We start from the raw sequence: 14,307 nt of genomic DNA, 5'->3' as shown, positions 1-14,307 counted from the left end.
GTGCCAATAGTATGAAAGCCAGACTCTCTGTGTTGGGTCCCAGGCTGTTTTAGAGACTGACCCTGATACCCTTTTCAGCCCCCCTTTCCCATGGACCCTTCACAGAACCAAGAATCTAACCAAGCAGGTGAGCGGCACTCAACATCCATCATGGGTTTCCTTCAAAGCTGTGTGACTCAAAACCAGATGCAGGAACTACTCTAAGCCAGAGAAAGGCTCATGGCAGATACTCAGCAATACAACTTCCCCCTTGAGGCATCTGAGCATCATAAAGGAGAAGGTCCCAAGGACCTCTGTTTTGGGAGAGATACCATGTTACATGTCTCTAAGACCTACCCATGTCTCACCACCTTCACTACTGCTAACTTAGCATGAGGCGCCATTGTGCACCAGAGGAGTCTTGAAATAGCCCTTCAAAGATCTTCTCTTTCTTCCCCACCCCTTCAAAAATATAAGCCAGTCCTCTCCTTTCTGCTCAGGACCCTTCACTAATTCCCCATTTTGAAAAGCAAAGTCCATACCTTGGCTTACAACGCTAGTCTCATCAGCCTCCCGCCCTCAGTTCCTGTCGCAGATTTGTCTTGTGGCTCCATGCTGCTCCTGGAAACCTGCCAAGCACACCTTATTTCAAGGGCTGGGTGCTGACTGGTCCCTCTGCCTGGATCCTTAGCTACATGGCTTGCTTCTTCATCTCCTTCAAGCTTGTGCTCAAGAGCTCTCTTTACAGTGTGGCCCCCCACAGTATTCGCTTGGAAACCATAAAGCCTGCTGCTCTTCCTACCCAAGCCCTTCTCAGTCTGGGAAAGTCAGCATTTGGTGTCGTCCCTACTCTGCTCCAACTTGGATCACCTTCTACTCTAATTAAGTAATTAATTTCGGTCATCTATCTTCCCTCACCAGAATGTAAACTTCTCAAGAGCGTTGATTTGTTTTGGTTTAGTTTCTTCACTGATGCAACCCAGCGGTAGAGACCAGTGCCCAGCACATACTATCCCATCAATAATTATGTTGCCTGAGAAAACCCTCCCAGTCATTCACTCTTCATATACTTCATATACACGTGGGGCTAGATTGAGACACCTTCATATTCTACATCGTCACTGCATACACACTTGGAGATGTCACCAACTGACAGGGATGTATAACAAACACGATGACAACTACATGCATATCTACTTTTTTTTTTTTTTCTGGAGCTGAGGACCGAACCCAGGGCCTTGTGCTTGCTAGGCAAGCGCTCTACCACTGAGCTAAATCCCCAACCCCGCATATCTATTTTTATACATATATCTCCACATGTAAGTGATGTGGGTACATGCATTGAGAACTCAAATTGTAAAATGGATTTATTTTTGCTATGACTTTAAAAGAACTTGAAACAAAATTCAATTATAAGAAGTTGAACCTACAGGACAGTTCAGAGAGCCATGTGTGAACTTGCCACCTAGATTGTGCAGATAACATTTTCCCCTGTTTTACTTGTCACCTACCTGTCCACCAATCCATCCCTCTGTCTACCCCTGTGCACATTGAAAATAAATAGCAAACATCATAGTCGTCTCCCCAAGCACATTAATATCAATGCAGGTTCAATATTTGTTCATTTTTAGGTAAAATTTACAGGTGGTGAAATGCAGAAATTGTAGAAAATCTATGTATTGTATTTATAAGACCATTTTCATCACATTGATTGATTGATTGATTGATTGATTGATTGTGTTGGGGTGGGGCAGGAGCATGCCAAGGCACATGTTTGGAAGTCAACTTTAAGACAACTTAAAGGAGTCAGTTTTCTCTATCACACAGGTCCCAGGGATTGAACTCAGGGTGCGAGCCTTGGCGATGAGCATCTCTACCTGCTAAACTATCTCATCAGCCTTATTCATTGTATTTTTTTTTTTCTGAGACTGGGTTTCTCCATGTAGTTTTGGTGCCTGTCCTGGACCTCGCTCTGTAGTCCAGGTTGGCCTCGAACTCACAGAGATCTGCCTGGCTCTGCCTCCCGAGTGCTGGGATTAAAGGCGTGCGCCACTGCCACCCGACCGACTCATCTTATTTTTTAAAATTATTTTTTAAAGATTTACTTATTTTACGTGCGTGAGTGTTTGGTTGTGTGTATGTGTTTGCACCACCTAAAAGCCTGGTGCCCAAGGAAGTCAGAAGAGGGGGTTGGATCCCCTGGAACTGGAGTTATGGACAGTTATGGGCTGCCATGTGGATGTTGGGAATTGGACCTGGGTCCTCTACAAGAACAAGTGCTCTTAACCATTGAGCCATCTCCCCAGCCTCCCCCATTCACTGTATTTTGACATCTGCAACTCAAAATCTTATCAAGATATTGAGAACATTAATGCCCCCCAAGCCCCATCAAATTACTTCTCAGTTAATCCTTAGCAGATGCAACAACTGCAGATTTTTCATGATTGACAAGTTTTGTCCATTCCAAATCTTCCCCAACACAGTATGCACTACCATTTGTTTGCTCAGCTCCGACTATCTGCTCACAGCTCTACATGTAATGTCTTCACCTGAAGGCCAAAGGTGTTTCTAGGCCTGGCTTGTGACCTCATCAGCCCTCCAGCTATGTTCTTACCAAGATTATCAACAGTTGGGCCTGCAGAGATGTAGGCCCGAATCTGTCCCATGTGAGTGTGAGTCCAGGATTTTGTCCTGCCCACACCTCTCCCATTTTCAGATTTGGGCTTGGCAGCCTCTCACCAGCCCCATCCCACCCACTCACTTCCCACATCAGGGCTTCAACCACTATCCAGGTGTACAGTGGGGGTGTCACAATCTTAACCCAGGCTGAACTCAAGTGGGTAAGAGTGCAGGCGGGTAGGCAGCTGGAAGGAATTGGACAAGCAGAGGCGGTGGGAGGCCCTGCAGTCCTGTGGAAAGGTGGGGCAAGGGGCGGAGACTATACAACAGCTGGAAAAGAAAGCCCAAGAGAGGAAACATGGCAAGCTCTAGAGCAGTCAGGGCTGGACAACCGAAAGCATTTACCCGGAGCTACTGAGATCCTGGACATAATGTTCTGGCCCACTAAGAAGAACATCAAGACTGCCCTGGAGGTCTTTGCTCTTTTCCAGTGGGCCCTCAGTGTCTTTGTTATAGGTGAGTCTTCAAGCTACTTAGGGGCATCTAACTACATGGGTTTGCCTTATATTGAAGGTTTTAGGGTAGCAGGATGCTCGATGTACAAAATTTGTGTTGTTCTAGGCAAAGTAGAATGCTATTTACCCTGGCCTGTGGCCTCACCCCCTGGGCTGTGTATTTGTGACCACATGGACATGGGTACTGACATGCATGTGTCTGCAGGGCTGTGTATGTGTGTGTGTGTTTGTGTGTGTGTGTGTGTGTGTGTGCCTTGCTTTGGCTTTGCCTAGTGAACGCCGCCAGGTCTACACTGAGGTGTAGAGGCTATGTTATGGAATCATGGCAAACAAGTTCACTGAAGTCAGCCAAAGAGAAGGCTGTAGCTGTAACCACAGGAAATCAAGCAAACTGTGATGAAAGAGGTGGCTTTATGGCAGAGGGAGTCTTTAGAAACCTGTTGCTGAGAGGAATTCAGCCATGTTTCCACCATTTTTCAACATCTATACCCTTGGCCCTTCAAGAAAATTACATGTTGGTCACAGTGTTCTACATATGGAACCATCACTGCTGGAGGGGCCTGATAAAAAATTCTTCATATGAATACTGACAGGAGTCAAAGGCATGAATTAAGTAACCTTATCATAGCTCTGGGAATGAAGACTATAGGCAGGCTCCAGGAACATGACCCCGGTACATTGGCGTGCCAGTGAATAGGATAGTGGGCATTTCTTACCTCAACCAATCATCAGACTAGAGACACAGAGTAGAGGGGTCAAGGGTAGGTACAAGAGCCATCTAATACTAAATGACGGATGAGAGCAATCAGAACTGAAAGCAACCAGATAAAGGAATTCTTAAATATTATTTTGGCCCACGTATTTTCACATGTATTGTTTCATTTTATACTAGCCTTATGAAATATAAGCTATTATCATGTTAAAAAGTCATACTGATAGCTACACATGTAATGCTAAATAATACTCACATAGTGTTAGCTAACATACACTGGCCTCTTTTTAAATGCTAAACAGTAGTCTAGTCACCGTATGAGACTAATAATCTGCATTGTGTACATAAAGAGGTAAATTTCATGTAGCAAAAGTAATTTGTTCAAGACTACAAGCTAGGCAGTGGAGGAGCTGGGAGCTCACAAAGGTTAACATTTTGTCTGAGAATTTCTTTGGCTTTTGCATCTGCTTACTGCTGATTGGGAGGCTGGGTGTGGAGCTTGGTGTGCACACTAGACTGGCAGACTAGTGAGACTATGTTCTTGTTCACACTAAGTGCATCAAACCTGTTGGTAGGAATCTCAGCTCACTGTGGACTTTTGTTCAGGTTGGTACAGGCACTGCCAATTGTATATTAGAAAACGTAGCTTCAGGGGTTACCATAGCATAGGAAAGGAAGTGTGTTGTCTTTCAAGTTCAGAAAAGGAAGTGTGTTGTCTTTCAAGTTCTACGGCCAGTCTTGGCTTGTTACTATCTTTCCACCTTTCCATCATTGCAACTGTGTTCCCACAAGACAGCAAATTGCCCAAGGTCAAAGAGCTGAGTTTGAAGTAGGGAAGAATGACTGACTATTCATTGAAGGGCTAGGAAGCTTGCATCTTCAGGAAGCCTTCTCCCTGTCCTCAATCCATTCACCAATCTCATGCCCCAGACATAGCTGTGTTAATTGTGTGTGTTTGTAGCCACAGATGATAGAGCTTATGAATGTGTATATAATGCATACGTACATGCACACATACACACACACACACATGCATATAGCTATGTGATATACATATAACATAGGTGTTGAAAACAGTTCCTGAAGTCAAACCAACTGTTCAGATTCTAGTTCTACTGTTAATTATCTGTACAACTTTTTAGCAAGTTACTTATCCTCTTTCTTTGTAAAATGGGTGTATTTAGGGTATATTCATCTGGATACTCTAGGCAGAACCTAGTGGCTTGACTGTTTGCCAAACAGGTGGTAGGAGTCTCAGCTCACCGTGGACTCTATTGTTGAGGTTGGTACAGGACCACTGATTGTAACTGGAAAATGTAGCTTTAGGGATTACCACAGCATAGGAAAGGAAGTGAAGGAGAACCTATATGCAGTTCTAGCTACTGTGGATTGAAGTGATAAATAAGTCACAGTCTTATTTTGAACTTCCTTAATTACAAGTGAGGTTGAGTATCTTTTTGTACTTTCATCAGCAAATAGTTGTTTTTTGTTTTTGTTTTTGTGAAACAGGGTCCCACTAGGTAGCCCTGGCTTGCCTAGAATTCACTCTGTAGACCAGGCTGACCTCAAACTTACACCTGCTTCTGCCTCGCAAGTGCTGGGATTAAAGTTGTGTGCCACCACACCCAGCTTGAGTTGATTCCTGTAGGGCAAGTTAAGAAAGGGATGAACCTTGGGGACAGTAAAGAGGCGCCACACGGCAAGAGCAGGATGAGTGAGAATTTGGAGTAGTCAAAGGGCTGACAGTGGTGGGTTGAGATGGGAGTGAGCTCAGAATTGCTACTTCCTACACTTTTACCGAGCAAAGGAAGGACAGAGGGAGGAGGGACTTGGAGGAACAGATGGGAGAGGCTAGTAGAGAACACTGCAAACTGTTTAAAGGAGTTTGGCTTTTTTCTGCAAGGTCATGTGGAGCCAGGACAGGCTTTGGCACAGAATGATGACATTAGGTTTGTGGTTTTGAAAGTCTATTTCAGCTCTTTGGAGTAAACTGATCACAAGGAGACAGGAAGGGATATGGTGATAGCAGTTTGAGCAGGCTGTTGAGAGGGGGTGGTAGTTTGAAACAGGCCAGTAGTGATGGGGTTGGACAGAAGAAAGGCTGTGAGACAGTCAAGGAACTGGAGAAGAATTAGTATGACACGAAGATTAAAAAAAAAAAAAAAACCACCAATGAGAAAAAGAGAAAGCAAGATCAAGACCGCAGGTGCCAGCATGGGCTGGCAGAAGGGCAGGTGGTACAGAAACGGGTCAAGAATGGGTGAAACAGGGGTGAGCACATGGCAAAAGCTGTCCCTGAGGACCTGTACTTCAAATTTGGTTCTGTACTGGAATGACAGGTAGTGTGGCAAGAGCTCTTGGTTCTGGTGACACCAAAGCTAGCCCTTCTTCACCAATGGGACCGGTGTGTGTGTGTGTGTGTGTGTGTGTGTGTGTGTGTGTGTGTGTGTGTGTGTCCCTTCTCAGCCCTCTCAGTTCCTTTCCCTTGGTGGGGCCCAATATCCATTTGGACCCCGAAGACCTTGAGAGAAGACTTCCGTAAGAACTCTGAGGAGGAGAGGGAAGACAGCAATGGTTTGCAGATGAGGAGCTAAGGTTCAGCAATGAGTGTGGAGATCCAGAATTTATTCCATCCTAGGGTGTTCCCCAGCCAAGATGTCTTTAGCTGTGCTTGGGTTTGAACAAACCCTAAGAGAAATTAAATGCTCTTTGGACTAGACACACACCTCTCTTTAGTTATCCAAGAAGTTTTATGGGTCTCATGTCCAGAGGCTACAATGCCAGCCTCGGCACCACCCATAGCTCTGTACCCCAGTGGCATTTTGAAGTATGTTTCTTAAAAATACTTCAGAATTTTACGATTTGGAGTTTCTGAGCACTGTTATCGCATGATGTAACAATTTTGGGCATTCTCTGTTGACTTTCCAACACAAGAAATGAGAAGTGAGCTCTATATTATATTGCTTGAATATATTTACCTCTTCCTTCCAATGTTGTTGTTACCTCACCTTCTCCTCCTCTGCCTGCTCTTTCGACTTCTTCCAGACAGGGGCTCTACATAGCCCTGGCTATCCAGGAACTCACTATGTAGACGAGGTTGGCCTAGAACTCAGAAATGTGCCTGCCTCTTCCTCCCCAGCACCAGGCTCCTTCCAAAATTCTTATAGGACAGTTTTGGTTAAATGTCTGACTACAATTAGGAAATAAGTGTACCAATACTGCATTTTCTTGTGTGGCTTGTTTTTTTTCTTGGAACTAATAATAGACTTATTTACATTCTTAATGAACACTTTTAAAGATTTGTTTATTTTTACTGTATAGTATGAATGTTGTGCCTGCATGCATGTATGTACAGTATGTGCTTGCCTGTTGGATCCTCTGGAACTGGGGTTACAGATGGTTTTGAGCCATAAAATCAAGTCTAGGTCCTCTGCAAGAGCAAAAAGTACTTTTAATTGCTGAGCCACCTTTCAGCCCCCTCAAATTTTCATTTACTAGATATCTTTTAGTTATTACTAATTTACCCACAAACATTTCATACACACGGTAATCTTTCAATATGTGCAAACACATAGGGAATCTTTAATATTTCTCATGTTTTCTTTCCTTGAGGACAGCATTGCTGGAACCTAGCATCTGCCTCTTCCAGTCTGGCCTTATGCACAGCTGTTATTACCAGAGTGTTTAAGGCAACGTAGGCAAACTTTAAGATACTCACTCTTGGGATATTCAAATGTTAGGCTGAACATGAATGTGACTAAGAGTGGGTGTCTCTTTAAATTTGTAGCCTAGGAGACTTGCTTATTTATTTCCAGCCCTGCTCATACTCAGTTTCCTCTTTCGTTGGTCCTTCTCCCTCATTTTGGTGTAGCATGTCATCCAGTAGTATTACTTGAGACTGTGTGTGTCTGAAATTGTCCTCTCATTTGAGCAATTATTTTGCTGCATATAGAATACTTCAGCTGGAGCTCATGTAAGTACAGAAGTTCTCCAAATTATAGTAAGTTGTAAATACTATGAATCATGAATACATTAGCCAGGCAGGGCATCTTATAACTATAATCCTAACACTTCAGAGACTGAAGCAGGAGATTGCTGTAAGTTGAGGCCAGCCTGGGCTGTCATACTATATTGTGAGACTGTCTCAAACCAACCAACCAACCAACCAACCAACCAACCAACCAACCAACCAACCAGAATACATTTGATACACTTGGGTGTCCAACACCATAGCTTAGTATCACAGCACACTGGCCATGTTGGTTGTGGATCCTATGGTAGTGTGGCTGACTGGAAGCTCTGGCTTGTTGCTGTTGTTCACCATACAAGAGAACGGCACCACATATTGCTACGCCAGAAAAAGAGCAAAATTCAGTTTCTGCTGGATTCCTGTTGCTTTTCTACCACCACAAAGTACAAAGCATTGAAAGTTAAATTGTTACAAGTGGAAGACCACCTGTATCTGAGTCCAGAATAATTTTTTATTCTTTTCTCATACAATACATCCTGACCACAGTTTCCCCTCCCTCCACTCTTCCCAGTCCCTCCCCCAACCTCCCCTTTCCTTCAGATCTACTTCTCCAATTCCCTTCAGAAAAGGGCAGGCCTCCCAGGGATATCAACTGAGCATGGCATAAACAAGTTACAATAAGATTAGGCATGTACCATCATATCAAGGCAGGATGAGGCAACCCAGTAGGAAGAAAAGGGTCCCAAAAGCAGGCAAAGGAGTCAGAGACAGCTCCCACTCCCACTGTTAGGAGTCCCACAAGAACACCAAGCTACACAACCATAACATATATGCAGTGGACGTAGTGCAGACCCATGCGGGCTCTGTGAATCCAGAACCTTTTTGGTTCAGTTTTTCAGAGACTAATCCTTCCATTAACCATTTGCATAGAGGAGAAAAGACAGGGTTCTAACGAATTTCTTGTCAGGAACTCACACAGGGTTCTGCTGTTTGAGCCTGTGCTCCATCCTGGCCTCTTGTGACGCCTGATGCTCCGGATCCGGAGTCTTTCCTGACTTTCCTGGAGGCGTCTCCACTGCAGGTGTTTAGAGATCCACCTGCAGCTGCCTGTTATTTCTCCCTTCATCCACTTTAGGAACAAATGTTTTACTGCTACCTCCTATCTACTTGTGGCACATTTCTGATTCTTCTTCTCTTTGTGGACCTGTATTCCTAAAATATTTAAATCATTTTCATGAACTCCAATAAGAAGTGAAGACAAAATGTGTTCAATCTATTATGTTCAATTAGAAGTGTGGTTTTCTTTATTATGTCTCTTGTCTTTTCTAACCTCTGGTTTGACCCATTTCCCACAGAATTTTACTCCTGGCTGCTCACATTTCCAGCAGGAATTCCAAGTGAATGTGGCACCCCGTGACTCATTAGTCATTCTTTCCCATCTTGCTTCAACTGAGCACAGTCCTTTATCTTATTCTAGTCCAGCTTTTTTTTTCCTTTCTTCCTTCTTTTGTGTGAAGATAGGTGTGAGCTTTCTCCAGCATCGCCTCCACTAATGCCTTACAGCAGTGGTCCTCAACCTTCCTAATGCTGAGACCCTTTACTACAGCTCCTCATGTTGTGGTGACCCCCAACCATAAAACTACTTTCGTTGCTACTTCATAACTGTCATTTTGCTACTGTTATGAATTGTAAGGTAAATAACTGATATGTGGGACATCTGTTATTTGACCCTCAAGGGGGGGGGCACTACGCACAGGTTGAGAACCACTGCTTCACAGGGAAGATGTTGAGAAGAAAATACAAGTCAGCAAAAACTGTTCTAAGAGTTCAAATATCCAGTGGCCATCAGTGACTCCCTGTCCTTACCATTACTATGTATAGAGCCCAGCACAGTGCTGGGGCAGGTTCTGGGGGTGGGAGGCCTTGTTGTTTGAAGCACAGTTATGAGGAGCACATTTGTCTTCTAGACCTAAATCAGGTTCAGAAGGTCAAGGGGTACATGGACATGTGGGCCACCTGTAAGTGTGAGGGGTGACTGTTGAGTGGGCCTTGTACAGAGTGTGTGTGACTTTGGGGTGGACAGAAATCAGCAGGGGTAGTATAGATATGAGGGACTGTTCCCAATTCATTGACTTGGGGCTGGCTTCTCTCTAGTAACCACTGTGATCCTTGTCAACCTCTACTTGGTGGTGTTCACATCGTATTGGCTTGCCACTGTGTTGATGCTCATCTGGCTGGCTTTTGACTGGAAGACCCCTGAGCGAGGTAAGGGCCTGTTGTGATGCGTTGTCATATATTTCTCCTGCTACTCTCCTAATCCTGGGAGGCTCTGAGCAATTCCCAGGCAGCCTGTCAGCCTATCCCTCCCTGGGCTAGGAAAGTTGAGGGAAGGGGTCCTTTTAAGGTCTTGGGAAGACCCATTTTGGAAGTGGAGTTGGTAAGAAGAAGGGAGGGGTGGGTGTGGGTAGTGAAGCAGAGGCTGGGCCCATTCTAAGTTGTTCTTGATAGGCCCATTCCGGTTACCATGTACGAGGGCAGGAAAAGGTGACAGGACCCCGTGGTAACCCCCAAGGGGCCCAGAAAAGGAGAGCGAGGGTGGACAGAGCTTGTCTGTGCTTTCAGGCGGCCGCCGTTTCACCTGTGTGAGGAGGTGGTGTCTGTGGAAACACTACTGCGATTACTTCCCAATCAAGGTGAGCCTGGGCCAGCATCTGGGTCAGGATTGGGGTACAGGGTACAACCACATGGGGGCCTGGGAAAGCGATGACCCCCTAGAGATGCACATTGCTCGCCCTGCATGGCTTTAACCCACAATCCTTTTTCTTCCAGTTCTCTGGCCAAAAGAGGAGTTTCTTTGCCGGTCTTTATCGCCTCTGTCTCCACTTTCCTCTACAGATTTTGAAGACACATGATATTTCCCCCAGCCACAACTACATCCTTGCCTGCCATCCTCATGGGCTCATGTCCCATTCATGCTTTGGCCACTTTGCCACTGAAACATCAGGCTTCACCAAGATCTTTCCTGGTATCACTCCTTATATGCTCACGCTGGGAGCCTTTTTCTGGGTGCCTTTCCTCAGAGACTATGTAATGTCTACAGGTGAGTGGCTCCTAGGGCATACAGCCACATAGAGAGGGCTACTCTAAGGAGAACCAGGGGATGTGTAAGAGCAACATCAAATCTGGGATCTTTTCAGGTGCTAAACAGCTCCCCAGAATCAAAGGCTGGAGAGGATGCTCCTTGCTTTCCTGCTCCTTAAGGAGGAAAGTGGGGAGGAGTAGTTTATGGAGGTTGAGAAGTAACCAAGCACCTTTTCGCTTTTTCTGCCTACCAGGGGCGTGCTCTGTGAGCCAATCCTCCATGGACTTTCTGCTTACCCGCAAGGGCACAGGCAACATGCTTGTCGTGGTGGTTGGTGGCCTGGCTGAATGCAAACACAGCTTGCCAGGCTCTACCACCCTGGTCTTGAAGAAGCGGTATGGCTTTGTGCGTACGGCCCTTCGACATGGGTAAGGATAGCTGCAGGGACATGGGGTGGGAAGGGGTGGGAGGAATGTCCAAAAACCTAGCAGGGAAGAATACCAGGCTTTGTGGTATTTAAGAAGAGAAAGGAAGAAGTATGTTAATAAATAGAGCCATCATAAAAATATGCACATGGTGTGTGTGTGTGTGTGTGTGTGTGTGTGTGTGTGTGTGTGTGTGTAGGTACATGTGAGTGCATGCACATGCTTGCCCAAGAGTTCCTGCATGTGGAGGACAGAGATCAATTTGTGTATTGTTCCTCAGGCTCAGTCCACCTTTTTTTTTTTTTTTTTTTTTTGAGACAGGGTCTATCACTGGCCGGGAATTTACCTAGTAGTGTAGCCTTAAAGAGCCACCCATCTTTATCTCCCGAGCACTTGGATTACAGGCATGCCACCACACCTGACTTTTTGCTTTTTCTTTCTTTCTTTCTTTCTTTCTTTCTTTCTTTCTTTCTTTCTTTTTCTTTCTTTCTTTCTTCCTTCCTTCCTCTCTCTCTCTCTCTCTCTCTCTCTCTCTCTCTCTCTCTCTCTCTCTTTGTTTCTTTTTTTTGAGTATGGGTTCTGAGCATTGAACTCAGGTCCTCATGCCTGCATGGAACCGAAAAGTGCTTTACCAACTGAGCCAGCACTCTGGCCTTTTATGTACAAATTATATTCAATTTTGTCAGTTAAAAATAAAGGAAAGGACAAGGGGAAAGAAAACCCGCTATGGGTCAGACTGGAGCCGGACAGGGTGTTGTCCAGGCCTTGCACTAGCCTAGCCTCTCATTCACGCCAGTCTCTCTGCAAAAGGAATATGGTTGCACCTCAGAGCAGAAAAAAACCAAACGTCTTACCATGCGGGCAAAGAAGAAACCAAATGAAATGGCCTTTGGGCATTATCTGACAATGGTTCAGATTTGGGCATTCCAAGGAATCACTAGGCTTTCAGAAGCTGCTAGTTCAACCCCAAAGGCAGCCTGGCCTAGGCCATGGGCCATCATAGTCAGCTGGGACCTTGGTACGGCTGGATTTGAGTTCTAGGGAGCCTGTAGACAGACCCAGGGGATACTGGTGTTCAGCATGTCTTCTTCAGCAAGGTCCCTATGTTTCTGGGTATTCAAGGACATGCTTTCCTTCTGCAGGGTGTCTTTAATCCCTGCTTATGTCTTTGGAGAGACAGACCTCTACAACCAGTATATTTTCACTCCCGGGGGCTATATCAATCGCTTCCAGAAGTGGTTCCAGAAGATGGTACACGTCTACCCCTGTGCTTTCTATGGGCGTGGCTTTACCAAGAACTCCTGGGGCCTTCTGCCCTATTCTCAGCCAGTAACCACTGTTGGTGAGTGGGCCCTTCTATTGGAAGCCTTGGATTAAGGTCTAGGATTCACTTCTGTGGCTAGCCTTAGAACCCTGACTGTGGTTGGAGGCAAGGAGGCTGGCTAGCGTGAGCAGTGGGCAGAGGGTCAGGGTGGAGAGAAGCTGAGCTCCAGGATGGAGGCTGCCCTGTGGTGTGAGCTGTTCTAATGCTTTCCTCTTTCCCTTTTCTATTCCTTTTGGCAGTCGGGGAACCTCTACCACTGCCCAAGATTGAGAATCCGAGCCAGGAGACTGTGACCAAATACCACACACTCTATATTGGTGCCCTACGCAAATTGTTTGATCAATATAAGACCAAGTTTGGCATCCCAGAGACCCAGGAGCTGGTGATACTTTGAAACACATTCCCCTGGCTGGATGATGTGGAACTGTTGACGACAGGCAATGTCACCTGTGGGGCTTCACTTCTGACTGGAGCAGTCCTCCCTGGAGGGAGGTGGGGGTGTGTCCATTTGGTTGGTTTCTGTGATCACTGTTTCCACTTCCATCTCTTTCTCCTAGGTTTTCCCTTTCCCCTGAGCCAGAGAAGACCCTAGGCAGAGGTTCATTGAAACCTGCGATAGAATAAACAGCCCATCTCTGGTACTGTGTGCTCTAGCTAGTCTGTTTGGAGGGCTCTAGGACTTTTTATGTCTGTTATTCTCCTGACTTGAAGATTTTCCTTACAGAATTGGGTACCTGGAGAGCCAGGGGACATTGGGTTCAGACAGCAGCACATTCAAGACCTGTGATTTTTAGGGGCAATCCATCACCTCTTATCATCATCCTGTTTCTTCAACTGTAAAATGGGACTAATAATCCTTCTCCTGCTTACCTCAAAGGCTGCTGGCAAGTTTAAATGCTACTGCATGTTACTAAACTCGGTAAACAGGACAAAAAAAACCCCAACAAAACAACAAAACAAAGCAAAACAACAACAAAAAACCTACACAGAATTATTCTCTTCCAGCCATCTAACCCATTTCCTGTCCCTAAGCAAACAATGTCCTAAGGATCATGGTATCTCAATTTCTAAAAGAAAGTGCAGGGTGGTATTTTGAAAGTTTAAGTAATTTGATATTCCTTGGTGACTCTGGTCCATACCTACTTTCCACCCTATAAAACTATACAGTAATGGTCAATGGTTTAGATCTAATTTTCCCATGTCCACGCAAGAAACTAGCCTACACTACCCCAGCCCTATTAACTCTGCTGGTTATTTGATTATCAAATGGAGTGCCTGGCTCCCAGTAGCCATGAAGAACTTGCTTTCTGAGTTTCTGAGTGGCAAGTCTCTCCCACTCTCAGCCCAGTGGCTGTTGTTATCACATATTACACAATTTGGTGCACAGGCCTTTACAACAGGACAAAGGCTGCTGGGGCTGTGAAAAGTCCCATTAACTATTCTGAGAGACCTAGTACTGGCTATCTGTTCTTGTGATCTCCTTCCTTAAAACAGTTTCCAAGGGTTTCTCCAGCAAACAGCATGGGGCCAGGCAGCTGAGGCAGCATGGCATAGTGGAAAGTATCCCAGGGAAGAAGCCAGGCTGAGACACTAGTTGAGCAGTCTTTGGGGAGCTACTTAACATCCTTGAGCGCTGGTTTTTGTCTGCAAAATGAGCCAATTTGTATATTAATGAGGAACT

The 14,307-nt window shown here is 45.3% G+C and overlaps 1 protein-coding gene across 1 annotated transcript; it reads left to right on the top strand.

Moving 5' to 3' along the window:
• Window positions 1-3,029: 3,029 nt before the first annotated feature.
• Awat2 (acyl-CoA wax alcohol acyltransferase 2) lies at window positions 3,030-13,020 on the top strand. Its single transcript, XM_036173995.1, has 7 exons — window positions 3,030-3,114; window positions 9,950-10,060; window positions 10,418-10,488; window positions 10,691-10,895; window positions 11,131-11,305; window positions 12,445-12,644; window positions 12,866-13,020. The coding sequence occupies exons 1-7, from the start codon at window positions 3,030-3,032 to the stop codon at window positions 13,018-13,020; spliced, it is 1,002 nt and encodes a 333-aa protein (XP_036029888.1).
• Window positions 13,021-14,307: the final 1,287 nt, after the last annotated feature.

The sequence above is a fragment of the Onychomys torridus genome, chromosome X (genome assembly GCF_903995425.1).
Source record: "Onychomys torridus chromosome X, mOncTor1.1, whole genome shotgun sequence".
NCBI lineage: Eukaryota > Metazoa > Chordata > Mammalia > Rodentia > Cricetidae > Onychomys > Onychomys torridus.
Note: the sequence above shows the minus strand (reverse complement) of the source record. Positions and strands in the feature narration are given on the sequence as shown.